This window comes from Panthera leo, chromosome D4 (genome assembly GCF_018350215.1).
Source record: "Panthera leo isolate Ple1 chromosome D4, P.leo_Ple1_pat1.1, whole genome shotgun sequence".
In the NCBI taxonomy this organism is placed as follows: Eukaryota; Metazoa; Chordata; class Mammalia; order Carnivora; family Felidae; genus Panthera; species Panthera leo.
Genome location: NC_056691.1, coordinates 57,336,662 through 57,363,271, shown reverse-complemented (window position 1 = coordinate 57,363,271; position 26,610 = coordinate 57,336,662). Strand labels below are relative to the sequence as shown.

Here is a 26,610-nt window from a genome sequence, read left to right as displayed (position 1 = left end):
CCTGCTTTTCTTCCAGGCCAAACTCAATTTAATGTCCCAAATCTCATCCAAACCTTGTGCAATCAGTACTCTAACCTCCATATAAACAATACCATCACAAATAATTCACTAACCGTTCAGCTCATTCCAGTCTGAGGTCAGCCAATTAATCAAACATTCTTCCTTACTGAACCAAAGTCTGTCCCTCTATCACTGTCATCTGAAATAAAGGTGCTTATTCTACCTTCTGGAACTAAAGCAAGTAAATCTGACCCCTCCTCCACAGGAGAATCCTTCAACTATTTGAAAAGAGCTATCAAGTCAACCTTATCACCCTTTATTTCCTCTTGCTCTCACCTGCCATGATGCTCCATGGAGGTGGCCTGCTCCAGCTCTGGATCAATTCAACATTTTCTAGGCATCTAAGTGCCCAAATGTGCAAGCAAATTTTCATTTATTCATGGCTTTAGAGACTTAATCAAACCAGATGATCTACCTTAAAACAAAGACTAGCTTTATAATGAAATGTAAATAGAACTCAAACTCATTATCTGGTAACTATTCTTTTCTTGCTAAACGTTAGCTGTTCTCAGTTTATCAGATTGCTAAATCTTTTGACCCAAAGCTAATTGTGTAAACCTCTATCCAGGGATCCAAAAAGATTCAAGACTCAAGGTTCACTGAAGCAACTATAAATAATAGAAATAGTATTATGCATCCTGATTCCAAAGCCTGTCATCACATCAACTCTCAGGTGAATATAATTCTCACCAGTATAAAAATTCAATTACCACCAACATGACACGGAATATCAATGGTGTGAGTAACAGAGCTTCATTTACCCTTCTCCATTCCACCGATTGTAGATTCCACCACCCAGTCTGTATAATTAGGATCTGTGGATTGGGCCTGGGTATCTGCCAGTCTGGGTAGTTTGGGAATGGGGAATAGAAAGTATGACTGAGCCCCCAAGAGAAATCAAGCCAGCATAGCCACAGTCCATGATGCCTGTAGGAGCTCAGAGTCTTTACGGTTTCCTGTGCTCCAGTTGTCCTGGTAACCTGAGGCCTCCTTATTTGTGTTGGCATCATGGGGCCAAGAGCGGAAGCAAAGCTGGAGCACCAGCAAGATTTGCAGGAAAAAAATGTGGGTAATGCAGCAGTTATGCCACAGGAGGGTCAAGCCTAGGGCAAAAGAATTACCTGGTTAGGGGAGAAGAGGGGGTAGCGTCTTGTAAAAATCAGATTTACAGATTCCACTTCCAATGGAGTTTCCGATTCAATAGGTCTAGGATGAGCTCAGAAACCTGCAATTTTAAGAAGCTACCTCCTACCAAGTAAGACAAAGACCGCACTTTTGAAAACCCAGGCTAAGCAAACAAATTGGCAGCTGGAGAGAAAAAGTACAACCACCTATCCATTTCAGAAAGCCCATATTACAGCATAGTAGTTCTCAACATAGGCAGGGAGGGTAGTGGTGGATTTTGCCCTCCAGGGGGACATGTGGCAATGTCTGGAAATATTTCTGGTGGTCACAGTGGAGGTCAGGGATGCTGCTAAACATCCCACAGTTCACAGGACTGCCCCCCAACAATAAAGGATTATCCAGTCCAAAACATCAGCGCCATGGTTGAGGATATTCTGCCCCTCAACCCCATCACCTCCAAACCACAGAAATCAATGCTACATACACAGTTTTAGGTCACGGCACAGAGAATTGTGTGAGGACCTCTGGAAAAAATGAGACCCCCAAAATCATTTTAAAAAATAGTAAATGTTATTAAAGATATGGATAAAGAGGAGATTGGAGGAGACGGAGGTAGGTATGGACAATGATGGTAAGCCAAAGAAAAAATCAAGGGAGGACAAGGCATTGGGTGACAAGAGTGGGAAAGGAATGCCATTCCCTCAATGGATACAGCCCCTCCCTATGTAGAAGACAGGTAAAGAGAAGATAAATCTATTAAAAATAACATAAGTCAAAAAAAAGAGGGGAGGCACCTGGGTGGCTCAGTCGGTTGAGTGTCTGACTTTGGCTCAGGTCATGATCTCGCAGTTGACAAGTTTGAGCCCCGCATTGGGCTCTGTGCTAACAGCTGGGAGCCTGGAGCCTGCTTCGGATTCTGTGTCTCCCATTCTCTCTGCCCCTCCCCTACTCATGCTCTGTCTCTCTCTGTCTCAAAAATAAATAAACATTAAAAATACTTTTAAAAAGAAGAAAAAAGAAAGAAGGAAGGAAAGAAGGAAAGAAAAAAGAAAGAAAAAGGAAAATGGGTAAAGGAACTGTGAAGAAGGAGCTTTATTAGTATGTGTCAAGCATAGACATGGAATGAAAGAAGACAACAGAGATTCTTATGTAAAAGAATGCTACATAGAAACTCTTCAGCAATGATAAGAAAACAGGAGGACTCCTAGGAGGAGGTCAGGAATTATGTGAGAAAGGAAAAGAAAAATTATTTATGACACTATAGCCCTAATCTCTCATTCCCGAGTCCTGCCCCTAGAAAGATAGGTAGGGGGAAAGTTGCTTGATTTTCCCAAGCAGACATACTAAAAGGGAAGGGAAGGGAAGTTGAAGAGGAGCACAGCTAAGAACTCTCCTCAAAGGAGAAGAGGGTGGTACTCAAAGAGAATAGAGGAGTAAGGTTCAAAGAGGAGGAGAAAATATGTTTTGGGGAAAGAAGGGAAAAGAGAAGGGAGAGATTTGTTAGCCACTTGAGGGAGAGGGACCTCAGGGACTCTTTCTCTTTGGGGAAGAGATTAAATGCAGATTTCTCCCCCTTCCCCTTTTTTTTTTTTAATGTTTATTTGAGAGCGAGCAAGCACAAGCAGGGGAGGGGCAGACAGAGGGGAAGAGGGAAAGAATCCCAAGCAGGTTCCACACTGTGCTGTCAGCAACAGAGCCTGACGCAGGGCAGGGCTTGATCTCACAAACGTGAGATTGTGACCTGAGCTGAAATCAAGAGTTGGACGCTTAACCAACTAAGCCACCCAGGCGCCCTGAGAAATTTTTTCTTAAGCATTGCTTTTGGTATATGAGAGATGAGATTCTAACCTTCATCTTTTACCCCTTCAATAAAAACTGACATTACTCATCAAGGCTTTGGGTTTGTGTTGTTTCTCAGCTGTGACAACATAGAAGACTGGCCTTTAGGCAGACCAAGAGCCCAGTTACACACATTTTTACCATTTTTTGAAATGACCATAAGATTTATGGAGTAGCCAAAAGACAGCCATATGACAACATACTAACTCTGAGTTTAGAGCTGTACTAACACAACAGCCACTCACCTCATATGGCTATTTACATTTAAATTAATTAAAATTTAAAATTCCAGGGGCGCCTGAGTGGCTCAGTCGGTTAAGCATCGGACTTCAGCTCAGGTCATGATCTCACGGCTAGTGAGTTCGAGCCCCGCGTCGGGCTCTGTGCTGACAGCTCAGAGCCTGGAGCCTGTTTCAGATTCTGTGTCTCCCTCTCTCTCTCTGACCCTCCCCCGTTCATGCTCTGTCTCTGTCTCAAAAGTAAATAAACGTTAAAAAAAAAAATTAAAATTTAAAATTCCATTCCTCACACTAGCCATATTTCAAGTGCTCAAAAGCCACATGTGACTAGTGGCTACTGATTAGCCAAGACAGGTAGAGAACATTTCTATCATCACAGAAAGTTCTATTAGACAGTGCTAAAGAAAAAAGCTTAGACAAATAGCTAACAAAAAACAAACGCTTTTCAAATCTTTAAAGAGTGCCGCACTGAAAAACAAGTCGATTTCTTCCATATCATTTCAAAGAGCAGAACTAAGGGGGAAAATGAGATGCTATAAGAAGCCAGATTTCAGCTTAACAAGCCTCTAGTACCTAGAGCCAGATAACAGAAGGGGTGGCCTCTGACTGCAGGAGGAAGTAACCCATTTTATTCAATATAGAGAAAGCAAAGATCAACTTGATCATCTTTCAGAGACAACAAAGAACTAGATACCTTCTAAGTATCTAGTTTTGAGTCTATAATTTTAAGAAGAGAGCAATTTATAAATAAAAGTGAGAGTCATAAATAGAATTTTAAAAGTCACTACTGCCATAAATAGATTGTAGAGCAGGCAGGAACAATGAAAATTTATAAGTAGCCAGGTAATTTAGTCAAAATTAATGGTGGTTAGCTAGGGGCTAATTATTGGTGGTAGGGGCTATCATGAACGTAATAGTTCGTAAGAAGAAAAAAAAAATGGTAAGAACTTGTTAAGAATGGTTCAAATGGCACAGAGACAAGGTAGAAAACTTCAATATGGGTTATTAATGGAATCTTGATCATAGTTGAAACCACTACTACAACCAGACAATCTTTTCTATTCTCTGCCAGAGAGAGTACCAAGCTGAGTATAGGAATGTTCTTGGACTCTGGCCCCTCTATCCCATCCTCCTGCCGTTCACCAAACCCTTCCTTGTCATCTCTCACAACTCCTGAAACTCAGCCTCCTTCGTGTGATCTCATCTGTATAGGAATGGCTCCACTCATCTTTCTCATCTGAATACAGAATACCAAAGGATGATGTCTGTTAACCTTCTATCCTAGCTATCAACTTACCCATCCTCATCTTCTACCCCAAAATGCACTTACCTTGATTATAATGTCATATCCTGAACATATATTCATACACACATACTGACTTGTTATACTATCTGTGCATTTTAGCATATACACGAAAGAATTCACACGCACGCATGTGGTAATATCCATTGTTGGCAATTGCTGAGGAAACTGGTGCCAGGATTGTGAAATTCACTATTCAGTGCCTAGCACAACATCAAGCTTAAGTGGAGTCACTCAATGGACTTTACAGTTGACCACGTCATGCTGCTGGATGCAAAATGTTGGAAGAAGAGGCTGAAGTCGATGTAAATTTGAAAACTTTTCCTTGTAGGAAAAAGAGTGGAAACATAAGCGTTTTCTGCTGTACCTAGAGGAAGAATGCTTAATCACAAGGGGAAGGTTGAAGCGTTGGTCAAAGCAAGCATAACAGGGTTTACAAACAGCCCCAAATCAGAAAAAGGTGAGAGAAGAGGAAGGAAGACAGATCATGCAGAACAAATAATAAGTAAAATCCAATCTTTTAAAAATCTAAGGTCTTACCAAACAGAAAGGAGGAAAAAGAGAAGATTTCAACAAGAGAGTGTTAAAGATGGAAAAGAGCCAGAAAAGGCTGTAGGTTAAAAAAAAAAAAAAAAAAAAAATCAAGAAGAAGTAGTGGTGTACATTGGCAAAGAGAAGTGTAGAGTTGAAGGAAGGGAGAGAATTTATGGTAGAGGAAGTTGGTGTGAAGTTTTCCTCCAAAGATGCCCCGCAGAGCAAAGAAGGAATGAAGGCAAAAGCCACTGGGAATAAGGTAGGGCTGGGACTGAAACAGCACAGGAGAAAGCAGCAGGGCCCAATATAGTAAATCATTTTCTTTTTTTAAAATTAACTGACCCAGATTTTCTTGTTTGGGGCCAAAGACAACTGCAGGATTTAAAGATCTTTAAAATAAATTATTAAAATCCTAATTCTTGGAATTGCCTTCAGCCCAAGATAAAATAAATATAAAGATCATGATATGATAGAATGAGCGTCAGTTTCTGAGACAAATACCATCATAGAGTTGATTTTAGAAATCAGACTAATAAGTACTGTTATATAAATACTATTGTGAATAAAACAGCTTTAGCTTTCTCTCTCTTTTTATCAGCCACAGGCTAAACACAGAAACTCCACAGTTACATACGTGTGCACAGAAGATAATAATATAATACATATGTAAAGCTGGGTTATTTGTATACCGTAGCCCAGTGCCCCACTCCAAGAAATGTTTTACTTGGTTTGGGTTATAGGGCAGTTTAAATGGCTGCACAGAAGAAAGTTAAGGTTAAAAATAAAGACCATAAGATGAAGGAGGGGAAAACTAGAAGGATTGTGCTGATACAAAACTGAGGCACTAGAAACAGAGTTCACTCAGGTCACTGCAAGAAAAAAGGGCACAAAAGCACGACAATGCCATGTAACTAATCTTGATAGCCTCAACTTTGGGTTTTAAATCAAATATTGAATCAGATTTTTCAACTTTACTATTTTTAAAAATCCAACACTTAATCGTTTGATAATGCAGTTACACAGTGTTAAATGGCTATAAAAATTAGCATATCCATGCCTAATTCTTCAGCAAAGACGGAATGGGAAGCAGTAATGTTACACACAGATAACCTTGCCTTTAAGTCAGTCACTACTCTTCTTGCTCAGAGGCCGTCATTGCCACCTGCAAGGCCAAATCCAAATTCCTCACCCCAGCATTCAAAGCCTTTAATGACTTGGCTACAGGGTACCTACCTAACCTTAAGTCCCACCACCCCCTAAACCTACCTTCCACTCTCCGAGCACACAGGCCTCTGGGCAGACCTTATGTCTGGGGTCTGGCCATTTCCACCTTCCTACCTGATATGAAGTCTCCTTTCATCTACAGGTTCTGGCTCACCAAGGCCTACACTGGCGCTGTGATCCTCCAGCACTCCAGTCCACCGCGCTCACTCCACAGCCCCACACTCCTCCCCTCCCCAGACAGTCTCACCCGCTTGCTGTTTTGCCCAGGGCCCCTTTCCCTTCCCACACGAGCTCTCTGGGGCCTTCTCCCTGCCCCAAGATTCTCCCAAGGGAGGCTCCCTGCCTGCCTCCATTCAGTCACGGGCTCTGTATTCAGTGTCTATTAGGGGTTTCGCGCCTGGGGTGAAACCAGGACCTCGACCCCACAGGACCCTTCCTCCCTTAACTCTCTCCCCAGCGCTACGGTAACCCTGCAGAGGTTCCCCCCACCACCACCCTCAGGGGCTCCGGCCACCCAAATCTCCCCTCTGCGGTCCCTCCTATCCGGCAGCGGGCAGCGGGGGTCGGCGGTGACTCACCGGAGGGCCGGCGGCCGGGGGGCCGGAATGCGCTCACTTCCTCGCCTCGCGCACCTGCCTGCTGGGCACTGCTGGAGCGCCGCCCGGCCGGGCCTCCGGCGGATGTTTTTTCTGTCCCCGCGCGCGCGCGCCAATCACCCCCTACTGGCCGCGCCCCCCCCCCCCAACTGGCATTCCCAACGGCCGCGGCCCCAGGAATCAGAGTTGGGCCCTAACCACTGACCTCTTCTACACATAAGCATACACACAGCAACCACAAGCGTGGCCTCGGGGCCCAAGCAGCTATAGAGACGCACACAAGAACGTGCACACCAACACGAATGCAAGTGGATTCAACCAACACCTCCCCGACACGCCCCCCTCCCCCAAATTCTGTGAGAAGGATCCCGACTCAGCCCCAGGCTTTCTTTCTAGAAAGAAGCCCCCTACTCCTGCCCATATGCCTACCTCATCTTCATTATAGGCGGCCCCCACTTCTGTCCCCATTACCTCACACACACACCAATCCCTACTGGGCCCCCTTTGCCTGCCGGCATCATCACCACCTTCAAGCTTCCTAGCTCCCCAGTCGTGTCTGCCCCCTACTGGGTCGGCTCCAGGTTGCAGGAGCAAAAGGCTTTCTGTGCCCCAGATTTCCAGGGTATCAGCAGGCCCCCCTTCCCCAGAAAGGTAGCAGCAGAGCTACTGACCACTGACAAGATTTCTGGGCCCTTGTGCTAGAAAGGACTCCTAATCCACCTGCTCCAGCCAAGAGAGCAGTCCAGGGTCATGTTTCCCAGACACCAGCCTGCATCAAGGCACCCAGCCTCAACCATGAATTTTCTTTTTTCTCTTGGCACTCCTCTGAAATAGAAAAGGTATCAGACCTGACTAGGGTGAACATGTGGTACATATAGTTGGCATCTCCATCCACTTAAGCCATTTACTTGGAAGGGGACAGATAGGGAATCTGAGGTGGACAGACGAAGTTGTTTCTGAATGAAGAGGAGAGAGGCAGGGTGGCCCTCTAAAAAGGTCAGCCAGAAGTAGTTGTATCCGATCCACTGGGTGGCAGGGAATGAGACTCTTGCAGTAAAATGGACTGGAGACTTAGAAGGAAAAACAGAAGGTCAAAGTGGCCCTCCAGACAGGAAAGGAACAGCTAGAAAAAGGTCTCTGGAGTGTGGCAAAGTGAAAGAAAGGTGTCATTAGTACCAAAGAGATGGCTGGCATTAGAGTGGTCAAATAGGAGAACTTGAGAGTTCACATGAGCGGGGATGGGAAGAAATGGATCAAAATCCTAATGAGAAAAGCAGGGGTCCCAATGTTACCTGGAAGGATGAGAAAGTGACACCTTCTCCCAGGGCAGAAGTGAGGGTACTGACTGACCTAGGAAAAGTGGGTTTACCCCCAACACTTTTTTCTCAAACCAGAGGTAGTAAGGGTGACATGGAGCACGAATGCACAAAGGGCAGAAGTCTGTGATAGGAGATAGCAGCCCCCGACAGAAGTCCTCAGCTGTGCAGAGCTGCTCAATACCATTCAAACAAAGGAATGTCTCCCCATTTTATCTGAGCTTTCGCACCAACCACAGCAGCTACCATTTCCTGAGGCTCATGTGCCAGGGACAGTGCTAAAAGCATTACCCGCATCATCTCATTTAAAGCCTCACAACAACCCTGAGTTAGCATTACTATCCCAATTTAAAGATAAGGAAAAGGGCCTAGAGAGTTGAAGTAGCTTGCCCAAGGTCACACAGCTCTTAAGTGGAATCAGGATCTGAATCCAAGTAGTCTGACTCTATAACCTACAGTCTTAATCACCCATCTTGGGGTTCTCCAGAGCCTGCAGGAAACCCAAAAGAGGACATCGAGGACTCCTCAATTCTCGTTCTTAGAGGAAACAGGGGCACCTCTGTGAAACCGGAGTGACTCATACCAGTACAGTATTTAGAGATGTCCCTCTTTAAAAGAACTGTCCCCAGATAAGGGAAGATCTTGCATGTGCCGTACGTTTGGGGGTACCGAGCAATGGAAAGCGCATCCCCGGTAGGCTTGTGCAAAAGAGACACCCACCTCCTCATCTCGGAGGAGCACCCACATCTCTAGCATACTTCAGGGAGACTCTGCCCTAGGGTCTGAGAGAAACATTCTCCACTCCAGGTGTCGGTTCGCTCTCCCGGAGCCTCTGGCTGTCGCACCCTACTGCAGCTCCTGGGTTTGGCTGGAGCGCAGGATTAGCCATCCCCAGGAAATGCCTCCCTCCGGTCCAGGCAAGGATCCCAGCACACACACCCCTGGTGTGTATGTGTGTGTTGGGGGTGGGGGGGAATGCTTCCTCCTCTCCAGGTCAGGGAAGAGATGTGGGGACCACCTGGGGGCCCTTACCCCTCCCACCTCCTTGCTGGGGAAGTGCCCAGTCAGTGCCCCTTCCATGGCCACCTCCCTCCCCCTCGCTGTGCCGGGGCATGAATCAGCTCTCACAGCTTGTTAAAGCTAGACCTCTTGTTTTCATGCCCTCACCTCAGGAAACAGAGTTACAGCTTTTCCAGCTCTGCTCAGCAGGGGGCCAGGGTCCTCACTTTATAAACATCCCAAGCCTGTGAGAGCAGAGGGCAAGGAGATGGTGTGAGACAGGAGCCCAGGGGAGAAAGACAGAAACTAAGACTCAAGGAGAAAAACAAAGAAAAGCCAAAGAGACAAGACCAGAGTAGTCTGAACAGAGGCCAAGAAGGGATCGAGAGGGCTGTGCTGCAGGAATGACCCTAATGATGCTCTGGTCTGGACAGGCGAAGGGAGTCCTGGGAAGCTGGGGGATCATCTGCTTGGTGATATCTCTGCTCCTCCAGCAGCCAGGAGTCCACAGCAAGTGCTACTTTCAAGCTCAAGGTAAAGCTGGGGGAGGTATTTGGAAAGGCCGAGGACAGAGGGAGTTGGGATGAGGGGGGCTTAGAGATGATCTTCTGTCAGAAAACCCAGACTCCCTCCAGCTCGGAAATTGGAGAGACTAAATATGGAGGTGATGTGTACTTACTTTCTCCCACTGCAGACCACAAGTGATTTTTGTCTGCCACTACCACTCCCACACACACTAACATCTCCTGTTCTTCCCTAGCCCCCTGCCACTATGAAGGGAAATATTTTACCCTGGGTGAGTCTTGGCTCCGCAAGGACTGTTTCCATTGTACCTGTCTGCATCCCGTCGGTGTGGGCTGCTGTGACACGTGAGTGACCACAGACTGCCAGGGTATAACCAGACTGTTGTGGTGGGAAAATGAACAGAATAGAGGTATGAGGCTGGCTGAACCTGAAGGTGCCAACAAGAGTGAGAGAAAGAGAGAAGCCTGCAGGCTACGAAGTGAGGGATGTAGGGGGCGGTCTGGAGGGAAAATATTTCTGCTATGAAACGAAAAAATCCATATATGGCAGGCCAGGGCTTAGACACAGGGAACAAGAGGGCACTAAAGACATGGGAAGAATGCTGGCAGAGAAGGAAAGTAGGGCAGGGATAAAGGGGGCCTTCACCATGCTGACTCCTTTCCCATGCTTTGCTTCCCCAGGTCTCAGCATCCCATCGACTTCCCCGCGGGATGTGAGGTACGTCAGGAGGCAGGAACCTGTCAATTCTCCCTGGTGCAAAAATCTGACCCTCGGCTGCCCTGCAAAGGGGGAGGGCCTGACCCCGAATGGGGCTCAGCCAACACCCCTGCCCCTGGGGCCCCTGCTCCCCACTCCAACTAAACTCAACCGATCACCCTTCCGCTAACTGCCCACTGCTGCTGCCACTTCCAGGGAAACCACTAGCAGCTGCCAATTTATTCTGAATAAATAAATTAATGCTACAGCTAAAAGCCTGCCTCTCATTGTCCATGCCACTGGAGCCAGGTGGGGAAAATGGGCCCTACTATAGAGTCCAGGTGCTGAGTTCTCAGTATCCTGAAGAAAGATAGCGTCGTGGTGAGTCAGTTTCAGATGGTTATGGTGCTGGTGCTGGGGCCTGGGGCTGCATATGAGGCCAGGGTAGGGCTTGTGGGCAGCACCTTGATTGGAAGGTCCCAGCTGAAGGTGTCTACGGGCACTTGCTCAGGCCCTGTCCAGGTGACAGGCTCAGACTGTTCCAAGGGAGGTAGGAGCACCAAACCTGGTTCTCGCGATGTTACAAATTCAAAATGCAATCTCCACTTCAGGGACACTGTGGAAAAAAACAGACAAAGGTGGGGAGGCATTAGAAGGCAGGAGTAAAAACCAACGCAGGATATGGTTAGCAAATGGAGGGAAAAAAAGTGGTATTCAGGAAGAAGAGAAGAAGTCACAGGGCTAGGATCAGGGATTTCTCTAAAGAAATCCAGTGTTAACCAGAAACATGTCAACAGGATAGCAAGGTCAAGCATCTAATAATCTAAGTGTGGAACAGTCAAGATTTGGTAGATTAAAGTAAACACGCTGGGGAATCAGAGATCAGTGCATCATAGGGTCTCAGTGGGTAGGGGTAGTGAAGGACATCTGTAAAGCTCTTAAGAATTTAGAAGTTAGTGCATCTAGGAAACAGACTGAATGTCTGAGAAAGTGTTACATGTCGGAGGCTGGGTGTGGGTATGTCCAGGAGTTTGTTAGGAATCAGAACCCATTACACTCTACCTAAATACAGCATTTTACTCCCCCCCCCCCCCCCCCCCCTGCCGATTATGGTCTGGGTCTCACCAATGGCTGTGCAGAAGCCTGGGGTGGAGCTGAGAGGGATGGGGAGGGAGAAGCTGGTTCTGGTTGTATGTAGGCAGGACTCCTGGTGCCGGGCATGAGTCACATGAGAGACAGAGGGGATACCCCCTGTCCTGCGGCGCCTCTGGTATTCAGGCTGTACACGTTCCTCAGTCTGTAAACTTACTGAAAACTGGGAGCAAGAAGAGAAGTGGTTGCTAGCAGGCACTTGAAAATAAGGACTCTAGGTGAGAAGCTTGAGCCCAATCTCAAGCTATTTTACCAAAAGGACCCTGGGTGACCACACTATTCACTTCTACATACCACCCCTCTTAATGTAGGCCCTTCCTCCTTCCTCCCTAGCCCTCCAGGCCCAGCACCCCAAAATCCCCTTTCCTTCTCACCTGCAAACAAGCTACAGTTCCTTCCCCTAAGTTTAAGGTCCCCACCACATCCTCGCCGAGTCTGTATACAGATTTGAAGATGCCAAATGTCCCAACTTTTCCTCGGCCATCACTGATATTGTATAGATCTGGGAAGAATGGGACACTATGAGCCTGGAGTCCACACTGGGGAGTACCAAGGGCTGGGAGCCGGAGGCCAAGGTGGGGTTTTTCTTTATAATGTGGGATGAGTATCAGTGAATCCTCAAGAAGCATATGGCAATTAGGAAAATCTGTCAGAGACAGTAATAATATGGGGGTATGGGGGAGGACAATTGTGAAAGGATTCTCACGGAGGCTGCGGCAGGATGTGGCAGCCATGAGACGCTCCCCAGCCAGCTCTGCTAGCCATGAATCCTTCTTCCCACCTTCATCCTCCTCCAAGAATGGACTAGATGGGGCTACAGCCTCATCCTGGGGAAACCGGATATCTTGAAGGCCTACAGAGAGAAGAGATGGAAAGGTAGTGCTAGGAGGGAATAGACAGTAGAGGTTAGGGTTTCAGACTCCAACCTGTGATGGCTGAAGGTAAGGGGAGCCACATCCCAGGTACACATTTCAACCTAGTCTCCAGAAACCGCCCCCCACCCCCCAACTTGCACCTTTACTAAGACCAGGAAGCTTCCCTCCAGCCCCCCTCGCAGGCCCTCTACAGATCATTTCTGCTTTGGTGAGGCTCTTCCCCAGCCCTTCCCTCCGGGAATCCTTACTTACCTGTCAGCACAAGAACCCTCAGAGGGACCCTGAGTAAAGTGATGGGTGAGTTGACACGCTGGCAGCCAATGGTCAGTTTGTAGACATACTTGACTGACTGACCCCGAAAGGAGGGTGGTCCCTCTATGGGCAGCACTTCACTGTAGGAGTCTGGTTGGGAAGTAGTAGTCAGGCCAGCCAGAGGCAACCAGAGAAGTCCTCCCTCCAGGAGCCTTAGAAGGCAATCCAGGGGTGGGAAAGAGATAGGCACTCACATGATTTGGACTCTCCAGGATCTAGCCTCAGATCACAGAAAAGGATTTTTGGTGGAGTGGAAAGGATACACTGACCCCTCTCACCTGAAAGAGATAAGAAAGACTGCAATTTAATGACCCACTGTCTAGGGGCGCCTGGGTGGCTCAGTCGGTTAAGCATCCGACTTCGGCTCAGGTCATGATCTCGCGGTCCGTGAGTTTGAGCCCCGCGTCGGGCTGTGTGCTGACCGCTCAGAGCCTGGAGCCTGTTTCAGATTCTGTGTCTCCCTCTCTGACCCTCCCCTGCTCATGCTCTGTCTCTCTGTCTCAAAAATAAACAAACGTTAAAAAAAAAAAATTAAAAAAAAATGACCCACTGTCTAGTACTAGGTGAAACTAGCACAGCAAGTGGGGGCAGCCCAAAGCAAGCTACCCTTATTTTCTTGTTGTAAGACAGAAACAGTCATATACCCCCAAAACAACAATTACATTCCCCAACATCCCCAATATGACAGAAACTATAAGGATCCACTAGAACAACTTAACAAATTCACTCTCAGGTGACAATGACTCCACCCCCTTCCAAAGGCAAATGCCCATCTTTAACCTCGGTGTGGTAGAAAGACAGTCTGGCTCTCAGGCTGGACGTCTGGCTGACTGGCGTCAGGGGGAGGTAGTGCTACTCGACTCTCACTGGCATGGAACTGGCAGTGGATTTGGGCACTGGCCCAGGCCAAAGCCTCACTATGGGAAGAAGAAAATAAAGCATCAGAGGGGAGCTCCTGACCTCACAAATGCTCTCCCAAACTCCCCCCACCCCCCCACACCATCTGAGGAGACCAACATGGTGAAGTGGCTGTCTGTCTTAGGGATCGGGGAATCCTGAACCTCAAAGAGAATCCATTAAAAAGAAGTATACTGTGGGTAAAATGGAAATGGGGAAGGGGGGAAGGGAGGGTGGAGGGCTCTGTCAACCACACGTTCAGTTCAACAGCCCTTTCCTAAAATGAGAGCGCAATGAGCAAGAAGGTGGTGGTGTGCTACAGGACAATCTGAGCTCTGGCTTAGCACCATAGAAACCAGGCTTCCTCCCAGAAGAACCACCTCCTTCAGTATGTGCATCCCCACCTGGATGCAGAAGTGGCCGTGGGGGGTAGGGGGTTGGTGACTGTCACCACACACTCCAGCGCCTCCCCCGCCAGAAACACAGGACCTCGGCTCAGCTCTGCTACCACTTCAATCATGGCAGCTCCGGAATCAGATCTAAAAGGAAACAAGGGGGGTCAGAGGTCAGTACCATGGCAGGGAGGGGCGTCTGCAGAGAACCTTGGGGCCAGGACAGAGGAGAACAGCGGCCACCAGCACGGTGTCTAAGTGAAGCGCCTGGCTTTGGGGTGCGGGAAAGTGGATGGCAAGTACGGGTGGCAGCTGACCCAGTAGGGGGAGGACGTCTCTCTGGGTTCCAGACCCCCGCCCCTCTCAGTACCGAGTTAGTCCCCCTACCTCCCGAACCCCCAAACCAGCCTCCCCAACCTCCCTCCAGGCTCCAGGTCCCAGCCCAACGCCACGACCGCCCGTCACCTCGTGCCTTTAGCCCGGGCACCTCACACGGTCGAATACCGGGTCTCGGCACACCGAGGCCCTCACCTGCCCGCCTCTCCACGACCGGGCCAAGTGCGTGGCGGCGTCCGCGGCAGAGGCGGGACTTCCCTTCAGCCCCCCTTCCCCACCGAGCGCCTTCCGACCGGAAACGCCCGGCTGATCGGACCGGAAGGGGCTCGGGTTGTCCCGCCGCCTTGGGTCACCTTCCCACAGGCTGGCACCCGGGCGCAGGCGCTGTCCCAGACGCCAACCGGCGGGACCCGGCGCCCTACCCAGGGCGGGGTGGGGCCTGGCGCCACGGCCCGGAGACGGGGCTCAGGCGGCCGCAAGCTCCCAGGCCGGTCCCGGGGGCGGTTCCTTGCGGGCTGGCCCCCGGGGCTCCTCCCCTTTCCGCGGGCTCAGTCGCCCTTTGGCTGGGCAAACTAATCACCGCGGCCCAATGACGACGAGACCCGATCCTTCCCTCCCAGGACCCAGAGAGACGACCGAGGGGGAGCCCGAGGCGGCTTTATTGCTGTCGCCGCCAACGCCGCTGCAGCAACAGCTCCCAGGCTCCACGGAAACACTAGCTCACCTCGGCTTTCCCCAGCGCCTGGCCCTCCGAGACGACACCTAACAACCACCGCCGCCCGCATCTGGACTTGCCTAGAGAGATACTTTGTACCCAAAGACTTGGGACCCGGGACCATCGAGGCCGTGGGGACCCAGGATCCTGAGAACATGGGAACCGGAGTCCCAGCCTCGGAGCAGACTAGCTGTGCCAAAGGGGATCCACAGGTTTATTGCCCTGATAATGCTGGAGGCACTGAGGCTGGGCAGGTTACAGACTGCGACAGCCCTGAAGACAATCGGCCCCTAAGTGAGCCGGGCTGCAGCAATCCGCAGGACTGTGGGCAACTGATGGCTTCTTATGAAGGCAAAGCTAAGGGCTACCAGGTGCCTCCCTTTGGCTGGCGCATCTGCCTGGCTCATGAGTTTGCAGAGAAGAGGAAACCCTTTAATGCCAACAACATCTCCCTGAGCAACCTGATAAAGCATCTGGGCATGGGCTTGCGGTGAGTAGATCCCATTGCCTAGAGTACTTTAGGTTTCACTTTGTTCCAGCACAAGATTTCCAGCAGAGGTGAGAAAGGGTGAGAAAGCAGGTGGGTGCCTTGTTCCAGTCAGTTGGCCCCTACCCCCAACATATTCTAAGCCTGTGGTTTGGAGCGCCGGTGAGACCGGGTCACATCTCTGCAACCCCCTTCCTCCCAGAAACTTGTCTTTCTAGTAGGAAAGAGCAGGAACATCTTGGGCCTGCAGTCATCCTTTCCCATTTAGGCTCCATCTCACTCCTTTTCCAAAGACTTCCCTTTGGCATTTGCTATACTTTGTAGCAAGGCGGGAAAGGATAGTCTTGTCTACTATGGTACAGACACAATGTTGTTTTATTCCTTATTCCAAAGGGGCGAATTCTCAACCTGATTCCCGAGTAACTGGGGTGTTCTGTCTGCCTCATTTAAAAGGCACACCACATTACAGTCCCAACACCCATTGGTTTCTTTCAAGCTTTAGCTCCAGGGAGTGGGTGACAGCCTGCCGGCTCTCACCCTAAGGAGAGGGGTGTGCTGTTCACTTTATTCTGAGATAGACAATCCCTGATACAAAAAGCAGAGATCTCTGGCCAGAGAGGCACTGCCATAAGTGTCCCTAGAGCTCTAAGTAATATAGTCTTCCAAGGCCTGCTCTGGTACCCCTTCCCCCAAGGGTTGCAGACACCCCACGAGCTTATCCTGAGCTGTAGAACTCCTTTAGATCCTTACAGATCCCCACGGAGTTCAGAAGCTAGTGATGAGAAGCCAAGACCTATTAACAGGAACAGGTGGATATGAGGACAGAAAGCATCACCCTTAGGTCATTCTGAGTCAATCCACAAAGTAAACACAAGCTGGGGATGGCGGAATAAAGGTTAGAAAACCCAGCTCTAACAGCCTCTAAAGTAGGGGACCCTTCCCTTTCAGTCAGTGCTGTAGGGCTGGGTTGGGAGCACATTTACCTTACCCCAGTCCAGCCCTAAGCAGTGGGAAGGGCCTGACGCTGCCTGGGTATCTGGCTCCTCTGCTAGTTCCTGTGGGTGGCCTGTACTAAAGAACAATCATCCCTCCAGGTTACTTCAGAAACTGACTCAGCCCAACTCTGACCCCCAGAGCTCTGGGTCAAAATAAGATCTGAGGGCTAGAGTACTGAGAGAAGCACAATGGGATGCATGTGGTAGGACACTGAGATCAAGAACGGGTAGGCCTCCTAGCCCCTCAGCCCCTAAGTGTGAGCTGAGTCAGAGGCCTGAAGCTGTGTTCAGCCCCCTGAACCTTGGCTCCACATGCCAGGATAGGGTGGAGATCATTGTCATGGGGCTTTTGGAATGGGATGAGGTCCTGCACTGAGGAGAAAGCAGGAGTGAAACAAGGAACAATTAATTGTGAATAATTCTTAAATTGGGGCTGAAATAAGGGAGAAGGCCAAATGGGTCAGGAATGGCCAGCTGCTAAATTAGGGGAATGAGAGATGAACCCTAAGAGGAGACCAAACTGGAGGTTTGCTGATCAGGAGTTGCATGCAGCAAGCCAGAGTTCTCTTGGCCTCATTGTGGTGACTCAGTTTTGATTGCTCTCCCTTCCAGCCTGAGTCCATTCATTCAATACATGTTTACTGAGTGCTTGTTCTACACCAGATACTCTTTCGTTAGGCTTACCTTCAGATCTTGCATTTCTCCCTCACTGCCCTAATCCCTGCTGTAACCTCCCTCCCTTCTCCATTCCTTTATGGCCTCTAGTTTCAAAGTCCAGTTTCCTCTAAACTGGCAAAGAGGACCTTCTGCTTTCCCATCATCTCATCCTTTGTCTTCCTCCTTCCCCCCCTCTTCCCCCTTCTCCCAGAATGTACCCTCCCTATTCTCTAATCACATTTCTCCTCCCCTTGCTCCTCTTCATGTTCACCTGTGTAGTGCCCCACTGTTTGTACATTCACTGGTAAATTCAGCAAATAATTTACAGACTTCAGACCATGTGCCCTGCCCTGTGCTTAAAGCTGTGGTAATGATCAGCTAGTCTTTGTCACTATCCCTTTCCCCAAGAAATTTAAAAGTGTGTCAGACTCGTGTGAGAAACACTGAAAGAACAAGACAGCATCTGATTGGGAGTTCAGATAGTGTATGTGCAAGTAACAGTAATACCTGACACAGGTACCCTATGGCTTTCCTATTTATAATGTTATTTGCTCTTTCAACCATTCCATGAAATAGGCAGGGCAGGAGGTACCCCATTTTGTAGATAAGGAAACTGAGGCTTAGAGGAGTTGTTTACCCAATTACATAGTTACAAGTGGTGTGCTTTGAACAATAGGTAAAAAATGGCTGGCTAGGGAGGAGAATAGAATTGGGAGAGTCTGGTGGGACAAGTGTTGCTTAGTGATGACCCACTCTGAATGGGAATCTGTAGGACTTAAGATTGGAAGAGAGGCTGAAACCAATGTCGGCGCCTTGAATCCCAAACAGAACCATTTTCTTATTGGATACAGAGCTATGACAAGACCAGGAAATCCCCAGGTAGGGATTTTTAGGCTTTACTAGGATACTATGAGAGAGCAAACTCAGAAACCTTACTATTTAAATGCTGAAGTTTTAAAGAAGACTTAAAAGGTTATGCCCCAAAATGTAAACACTGGTTGTCTATAGGTGGCATTTTTTCCTCTTCCATCTAGTATACTGTACAAATTTTCATCTTTCACAATCAGGAAGAAAAATAGTCACTTTAAAAAGAAGAAAGTGGGGCGCCTGGGTGGCTCAGTTGGTTAAGTGTGCGGCTCAGGTCATGATCTCACGGTTCGTGAGTTCGAGCCCTGCGTCGGGCTCTGTGCTGACAGCTCCGAGCCTGGAGCCTGCTTCGGATTCTGTGTCTCCCTCTCTCTCTGCCCCTCCCCTGCTAACGCTCTGTCTCTCTCTCAAAAATGAATAAACGTTAAAAAAAAAAATTTTTTTTTTTTAAATAAAAAAAAAATAAAAAGAAGAAAGTGGGGCGTTTTGGTGGCTCAATAGGTTGAGCATCCAACTCTTGGTTTTGGCTCAGGTCATGATCCCAGGGTTGTGGGATCCAGCCCCATGTTGGGCTCTGTGCTGAGTGTGGAGCCTGCCTGGGATTCTCTCTCCCCCTTTCTCTCTGCTCCTCCCCACCCTCTAGAAAAAAAGAAGAAGAAGAAGAAGAAGAAGAAGAAGAAGAAGAAGAAGAAGAAGAAGAAGAAGAAGAAGAAGAAAGTTATCCCAACAGACTGTTCCCATGGTGGGTGGGGGGGTGTAGTCAGGGAAACAAAACCGGCCCTCTCAGCACCTCAGGCAAAGCTCCTGAACTAAAGCCAAGCAGTGGTAGTGGAGTTACAGGTGAGGCATGGTCAGAAGCTCCTGAGAATAAAGAGGAGAAACAAAGATAGTCCCATCCTGTAAGCTGGGGTGACTGAGAAGAGTAGGGGACCTTGAACTGTAGAGAAGTGGAAAGGAAGAGAGATTTGGAAGTGAAGGGAACGGTCCTTGGCAGCCATGTAACGGGAAGTTACAACTGGGTGACCAGAGAGAGGCAGGGGATTGCAGCCCAGGAGATACCGCCCACTGCCTCTTCCACTCACACTGCCTCTTGCTCCTCAGGTATTTGCAGTGGTGGTACCGGAAGACCCAGGTGGAGAAGAAAACACCTTTCATTGACCTCATCAATTGTGTACCCCTGAGACAGATTTATGGTGAGTCTACTTCTGCTCTGCACAGAGAGGGCCCAGCCTCTGGGTCTACTGCAGAGCTAGGCAAGAGGCGTCCAATTTTTGCAAGTTGCACAGCCCCTTTCCCTGGGGTTTTTTTTTCCTCCAGCTTTACTGAGCTATACTTGACATAAAACACTGTGTAAGTTTAAAGCATACAGTGTGTTGATCTGATATCCCCAGGGTTTTTAGAGGAACTCATCTTTACAGTCTAGAAAGTGAGGAATGGGCTTCTTTTCCTCTCCCCATGTCCCACTAACCATCCTGATTCTATCTCTAGGTTGTCCTTTGGGTGGCATCGGGGGAGGCACTATCACTCGAGGTTGGAGAGGCCAGTTCTGTCGTTGGCAGCTCAATCCTGGAATGTACCAGCACCAGACAGTCATTGCTGACCAAGTAAGAACCAGCAGGTGAAGTAGAGTCCAGGACAGTACCCCAGACCAGGAAAAGCCTCTTGGCCAGTGTAGGATGTAGAAATTAGATGTGCACATGATTCAGTCCAATAAGTATTTTCACGATGCTTCCCATGTGCCCACCCTTGTGCTAGGATATACTAGGAATGAGATACTCCCAGAGCACATGTTTCTTAAAAGAGTAAACAGCCCCAGCACCTTCATGCCCTCTATTTCTCTAGTAAATGGCTCCTACCTACTTTGCTGCCCCAGCTCCACTAGCTCAGCCAGTCCCCAGCCAGGGGGAGCAGGGAATTTCCAGATCCCTTAACCTGGTTAAAAGAACATTCAGTAGTACCAGAAGGGAAAACAAACCCAAAAGTTTATAAATGCATGGGGAAAAAAGATGTGTAGGGTACCTACTCTTCACCCTGATTGGCTAGCCTTCAGCTAGAGGTCAGCTCCTCTGCTGGTGATCACTCCTCTGGTGGTCTCCCTGGCTGAGGGCCTGGGAAGTCCCTCCTGTCTCAGGCATAGATCTCCTTTTTTCCCTTTTCTGAAGCTTCATTTCTTTTCCCTCTGTTCCTTCATCACATCTGGACCTTCGGTTGCCAGAGGCATCTAGTCTACCTTTCATCATCTCTCTCCAGCAACCTTATATGTGCAGTTGTCCACCACATTCCCATTTCCTGTCTGAGGGATGCTTCCAGCTTTCAGCTCATCTTCAAAGAAAAAATGACTAGCAGACCTTGAGTCCAATTAATGACAATGCCCTTCCTAGTTCAGGTTTACCAACCCTACCCAATGCCCCAAGCTTCCTCTCTGGCTCATCCATTAGGTATCCTGAGGGGAAGTGCCTTCCGGAATCGTGACTCGAGTTAAAGTAATTATTGCATGCTTAACATGTACTAGAGATTGTGCTATGCATTTTGTATGGTATTTAATATTTAAAGACAGTCCTACAAGGTAAGAACCATTATTACACCCATTTTATAGATAAGGAAACTGAGATCCAAAGAGATTTAGTAACATGCCCAAGGTCACATGGTTGGTAAATGGAAGCTCTGGGATCCAGAACCAGCTCTCGCTGTGGTTCAAAGCCCATAGTCTTAGCCACTTCCAACAACATAAATTATTGTATACATACATTAAAATTTGTCAGGCATACTTTGAAGCAAGGGAAGAGAGATTAACCCCTTATAGCCCATATACTCCAAAAGCTTAAATTTTTTTAGGGCAATAGGACTTTGAGAAAATGGAGACTGTGAGACCACCTAAGAACCAAAATAAGAGGGATAGATAGTACGCTGAGAAAAAAGGGACCTTGCTCTAGACTTTCCTCATGCTCTCCCTACACGTGCCAACTCTGCCTGTCTCTGATGTGGAGTCATAATTGGAGAGGGGGACCTCAGTGACCTGGAGAGGGCCCTGCCTTCAAAGAACCCACAGAGCAGTCAGGGAGTCAGAATGTAAACAAAACCATTATAACATGCTAAACTAGAGGGGTAGGGGGACACACAGGAGAATGACTCACTGCTTGCGGAGAGGAGATGGCATTTGACCTAGGCCTTGAAGGATGAGAGGTTTCACCAGATGGAGAATGAGCAGGAGCCAAGGCATGGAGGAGGAAATGTAGTTAGTGTGTTCAAGAAACAGTGAGTATTCAATATGACCAGAATATAAGTGCTTGAACAATAATGAGTCTGATAGGCAGGGAGAGGCCAGATCAAGAAGGGCCCTCAAAGCCAGGAAGAAGAATTTAGACTTTAGCCTGAGGGCCATGGGGAGTCACTGAAATATAAGCACAGACTAACATGTCTGGATTTGCCTGTAAGAAAGATCCTCTGATACCAGATGGCAAGAGGCAGAGCATAAAAGCAGAAATGGTGAGGGTGCTAAGACCACCATAGTAAGAAGGGAGAGGAAGCCTGGGAGAAGAGAGGAGGCAGGACTTGGTGGTGACTCACCACTGGGGGAGAGGTCTGGGGGATGAGTGAGGCTGTGGTGCAATGATAACCACTGCAGGCTCTGAAAGGGGACGGGAGACTAGTTTGAGGTGCCTGTGGTTACCCCATCCAGCCTATCTGCCTTCTTGGTTTAGTTCACAGTGTGCTTGCGTCGGGAAGGGACGACTGTGTACCAGCAAGTCCTGTCTGTGGAGCGCCCAAGTGTCCTACGCAGCTGGAACTGGGGCCTGTGTGGGTACTTTGCATTCTACCACGCCCTCTATCCCCGAGCCTGGACTGTCTATCAGCTTCCTGGTCAGAATGTCACCCTTACCTGTCGCCAGATCACACCCATCTTGCCCCATGACTACCAGGTGAGGCTCCCACTATGTTTCCTCCATTGCCCTCCCTTCCCTGAGATCTGTCTCTGCTGGAAATTCCATGATCTGTGAAAGACATCGTGCCGGTTTTCCAGGATCTCCGCTCAGTTGGTAAGACAGCCTGCTGGAAATCTGGGGAGATGCAAGTGGAAACAAAAGAGAGTCTACTGGGGGCAGGGAGTAATATTTGAGCCAGGTCCTTGGTACGGAGGAGTGGGGCCAGGAGGCGCTACACTGGGACCATCTGAGTCTGATCTTTTGCTCCCAGGACAGCAGCCTGCCTGTAGGAGTCTTTGTGTGGGATGTGGAAAATGAAGGGGATGAAGCCCTGGACGTGTCCATCATGTTCTCCATGCGGAATGGACTGGGGGGTGGAGATGATGCCCCAGGGGGATTGTGGAATGAGCCCTTCTATCTGGAGCGTGATGGGGAGACTGTACAGGGGCTGCTGCTGCATCATCCAACCCTTCCAAACCCCTACACGATGGCTGTGGCTGCACGACTCACGGTATGGAAGAGCCCGCCCTAGACCTTAGTCCGCAAACCCCTACCCTCAGCCTGGCCCCTGAGCCCACCCCATCCCGCCAGGGTCTCTTCATTTCCTCATTTCCTGAATCCCATCCTCACTACAGCCTGTAAGCCTCTGGAACTTGGAGGTGGGAATTATAATGGGAACTGGAGAGTTAGTCCAAAGCCAGCATACTTGTGGAGCTTCCCCTCAGTCTTTGGCCCCCTAACAGGCGGATACCACGGTAACCCACATCACAGCCTTTGACCCTGACAGCACTGGGCAGCAGGTGTGGCAAGACCTACTTCAAGATGGACAGCTGGACTCCCCTGCTGGTGACGGGGGCGGGGTTTGATAGGGAGGTGGTGGGAAGAGAGGTTGTCCCTGTCTTGGGAGGAGGGGTGAGAGCCCTGGTCATGAATAGGCCTTATTCCCATATTAGGGACCCTTGGGGCTGAAGAGGATGCCTATGCCAATTTCTCTTGTGCTTCCCTCAGGCCGAAGCACCCCCTCACAGAAAGGAGTAGGCATTGCTGGGGCTGTGTGTGTTACGGGCAAGCTGCCACCTCGAGGCCAGTGCCGCCTGGAGTTCTCGCTGGCTTGGGATATGCCCAGAATCATGTTTGGAGCTAAGGGCCAGGTCTACTACAGGTGAAGGGATCAAAAGAATTCAGGGATCCGAGGTGCTGGAGCTCTGACCTGGAGCCCGAGTTCTCATTCCTTCCCTTTCTTTCCATCCCAGACGGTACACAAGGTTCTTTGGCCGCGATGGTAATGCAGCTCCCACCCTCAGCCACTATGCATTGTGCCGATACACAGACTGGGAAGAGAAGATCTCAGCTTGGCAGAGCCCGGTATTGGACGACAGGTGTGAATGGGGCCTCTCTTACCCTTCTCCTGGGCACTCACACTCCAAATGGGACTCCTTGGTTCAATCTCCACCCACCACAGTCAGCAGAGTTGGGCTGGGATTCACTTGGTGCCCCCCCACTCTGCAGAACTCCAAAATCCTTCCCTTCCTTGGAGGTCCACACTCATTAGAGCATTCCCTCCTCCTGACTCCCCAGATCCTTGCCTGCCTGGTACAAATCTGCGCTGTTCAATGAACTATACTTCCTGGCTGATGGAGGCACAGTATGGCTGGAGGTTCCTGAAGACTCCTTACCAGAGGAGCTGGTGGGAAGCATGTGTCAGCTCCGCCCCATCCTCCAGGAGTATGGTCGATTTGGCTACCTTGAAGGTACAGGCTGGTGGTGGACTGCAGTACAGCAGGCCGAATCCATGGGGCCAGTTAGTGCCCTGCCAGAAGGCAGGATGGTGGGTTTTGCCTCCCCCAGGGGATTGGTTGGAATGAGGGGGTTAAGTGGCGGGTGTGGAGTATGACAGTGCCCCATCCCCAGCTCACGGACAAGCTAGGGAGGGACTTGGAAGGGAAGCAGGACTTCTGGAGACAGTGTGTCTCCCTCCTTCCTCCAGGCCAGGAATATCGCATGTACAACACATATGATGTCCACTTTTATGCTTCATTCGCCCTCGTCATGCTCTGGCCCAAACTCGAGCTCAGCCTGCAGTATGACATGGGTATGGGTCCCTTTTGTTCCCCTTCTGCCCTTTTAGCCCCCCACACCCGTGAATCTTTTTGGTCCCTGAGATTGTCTCCTTCCTCCTCTCTACCCAACATGTCCGCGTCCTGCTTACTGGTTCCCCTCTAGGGTCACAAACAGTTCTGTGCCCCACCTCAAGTCTGCCCATTCACTACCCCCGCCCCCAATTGTATGTCTGCTCCGCCAGCTCTGGCCACGCTCAGGGAGGACCTGACACGGCGACAATACCTGATGAGTGGGGTAATGGCACCTGTGAAAAGGAGGAACGTCATCCCCCATGATATTGGAGACCCAGGTAAAAATTCCTCCAGCCCAGAGTTTGCTTCCCTCCCTCAACTTTTGTACCCTCTACCCAACCCACCAATGCAAATCAGTCAGGTTTCCTCCCCTCCCACAGATGACGAGCCATGGCTCCGGGTCAATGCATATGTGGTCCACGATACCGCTGACTGGAAGGACCTAAACCTGAAGTTTGTGCTGCAGGTTTACCGAGACTATTACCTGACGGGTGACCAGGGCTTCCTGAGAGACATGTGGCCTGTATGTCTGGTAAGACATGCATGGGCAGTGGCCAGTGTGCCAAGGGCATGACTGGTGTTTGGGGAGAACCCAGCTGGCTATTGTGTCGCTCCTTAGTATCCATCTAGGTCTTCAGTATCTTGGTCCCTCTCTAGGCCGTGATGGAGTCTGAAATGAAGTTTGACAAGGACCAAGATGGACTCATTGAGAATGGAGGCTATGCAGACCAGACCTATGATGGATGGGTCACCACAGGCCCCAGGTTGGAGAGTAGGGACTTCTAGGGTACCTGAGGTGGGGAACTGGGCACCAAAGAATTGTGGGCTCAAGGAAGAATGACTCGTTGCTTGTTATGCATGGGAGTGGCTGGAGCTGCCAGTCTGACCTCCAAATCCGTGTCCCTGATCAGTGCTTACTGTGGAGGACTGTGGCTGGCAGCTGTGGCTGTGATGGTTCAGATGGCTGTCCTATGTGGGGCACAGGATGTCCAGGATAAGTTTTCTTCCATCCTTAGACGAGGTCAAGAAGCCTATGAGAGACTACTATGGAATGGTGAGTTGGATGAGCCTAAGGAGACCTAAGGCAGCTACGGGGACACAAGGAGCCTTATTTTGTCTTCCTGTACTCCAGGCCGCTATTACAACTATGATTGCAGCCCTCCACCTCAGTCCTGTAGCATCATGTCTGACCAGTGTGCTGGCCAGTGGTTCCTGAAGGCCAGTGGTCTAGGAGAAGGAGACACTGAGGTGAGAAAGACTAGGAAGAGGAGCCAGAGAGAAAGTTGTTTTTTTTCTGGAGGTGGGAAGCAAATTTAAGGAAGCGTGTCTCTGCCTTTACCCCTCTAGGTATTTCCTACCCCTCACGTGGTCTGTGCTCTCCAAACCATCTTCGAGTTCAATGTCCGGGCCTTTGCAGGAGGAGCCATGGGGGCTGTGAATGGGATGCAGCCCCATGGTGTTCCTGACAGATCCAGTGTCCAGTCTGATGAAGTCTGGGTGGGTGTGGTCTATGGGTTGGCAGCCACCATGATCCAGGAGGTAATACACTCCCTTTCCATCTCTCTACCATCTGTACCTTGGGCTGGCAAACTTGATCAGCCATCAGACCTCTGTAGGGCCTGACCCATCTGGAAGACCTCTCCCTTTTCCCTGGCATGCCTTCCATATCCTGCCTCAGTCTTCTGCCTACGGATCACGTTTGTTTCTACCACAAGCTGGAAACTCCCTGAGGGGAGAGACCCTACTGTCTCCATCTGTCCAGCTGAAGTGGCTACTCAGGGATTGCCAAGTAATGTGACTGACATCTCTTCCTACAGGGCCTGACTTGGGAAGGTTTCCAGACAGCTGAAGGCTGCTACCGAACTGTGTGGGAGCGCCTGGGCCTGGCCTTCCAGACCCCTGAAGCATACTGCCAGCAGCGGGTATTCCGCTCACTGGCCTACATGCGGCCGCTGAGCATCTGGGCCATGCAGCTGGCCCTGCAGCAGCAGCAGCATAAAAAGGCCTCCAGGCCGATAGCCGAACAGGGCACAGGACTAAGCACAGGGCCTAAACTTGGACCAAAGGAAGCCATGGCAAACCCAAAGTGAACTCTCTGAACTGTCAGAGAGAGGCTCTAACAGCCCAGCCTCCAGCCTGGCCTTTCCTCTTCACCCCTCACCCCACCAATCTCCTGCAGCCCTGAGCCACCAAGACAATCATGACCCTACCCTCCTCCCTACCCAATCGCGCCAGTAAAGAGGGGTTGAGGGTGACCCAGGAGTCAGAATCACTTATTTATTTCTTCCCTCACCCAATCCCCTCACTGCATGAAATGATTGAGGAGGTTAGTTGACTCCCCCAGGCCCATTCATGGGGTGGCAGACATACATGGGTACAAATAAAAGACCCAGAAAGCCAGTGAAGTGTGATGT

General features: G+C 49.6%; 3 protein-coding genes across 5 annotated transcripts; 2 read left to right on the top strand and 1 right to left on the bottom strand.

The window, feature by feature from the left end:
• Positions 1 to 9,102: 9,102 nt before the first annotated feature.
• On the top strand, positions 9,103 to 10,731 carry LOC122204983 (microseminoprotein, prostate associated). The gene is made up of 4 exons (XM_042912906.1): positions 9,103 to 9,180; positions 9,409 to 9,769; positions 9,996 to 10,104; positions 10,441 to 10,731. Exons 2-4 carry the CDS (start codon positions 9,640 to 9,642, stop codon positions 10,619 to 10,621), a joined length of 420 nt encoding a protein of 139 aa, XP_042768840.1. The 5' UTR covers positions 9,103 to 9,180; positions 9,409 to 9,639; the 3' UTR covers positions 10,622 to 10,731.
• RGP1 (RGP1 homolog, RAB6A GEF complex partner 1) lies at positions 10,667 to 14,212 on the bottom strand. Its single transcript, XM_042912900.1, has 8 exons — positions 14,097 to 14,212; positions 13,576 to 13,712; positions 12,990 to 13,073; positions 12,736 to 12,885; positions 12,315 to 12,461; positions 11,983 to 12,110; positions 11,582 to 11,771; positions 10,667 to 11,072 (listed from the first exon to the last, which is right to left on the bottom strand). Exons 1-8 carry the CDS (start codon positions 14,210 to 14,212, stop codon positions 10,849 to 10,851), a joined length of 1,176 nt encoding a protein of 391 aa, XP_042768834.1. The 3' UTR covers positions 10,667 to 10,848.
• On the top strand, positions 14,176 to 26,596 carry GBA2 (glucosylceramidase beta 2). Of its 3 annotated transcripts, none has more exons than XM_042912897.1 (18): positions 14,176 to 14,257; positions 15,041 to 15,625; positions 19,243 to 19,334; positions 19,630 to 19,745; positions 21,843 to 22,061; positions 22,336 to 22,575; positions 22,808 to 22,910; positions 23,073 to 23,226; positions 23,318 to 23,443; positions 23,643 to 23,815; positions 24,052 to 24,156; positions 24,367 to 24,474; positions 24,577 to 24,728; positions 24,854 to 24,960; positions 25,108 to 25,250; positions 25,329 to 25,444; positions 25,544 to 25,735; positions 26,014 to 26,596. In XM_042912897.1, the coding sequence occupies exons 1-18, from the start codon at positions 14,211 to 14,213 to the stop codon at positions 26,284 to 26,286; spliced, it is 3,051 nt and encodes a 1,016-aa protein (XP_042768831.1). In that variant the 5' UTR covers positions 14,176 to 14,210; the 3' UTR covers positions 26,287 to 26,596. The 3 variants fall into 3 exon arrangements, with proteins under 3 accessions (XP_042768831.1, XP_042768832.1, XP_042768830.1); XM_042912898.1 differs by having other exon boundaries at positions 19,630 to 19,759; positions 22,341 to 22,575; positions 25,213 to 25,250; XM_042912896.1 differs by having other exon boundaries at positions 19,630 to 19,759; positions 22,341 to 22,575.
• The last annotated feature ends 14 nt before the right edge of the window (positions 26,597 to 26,610 follow it).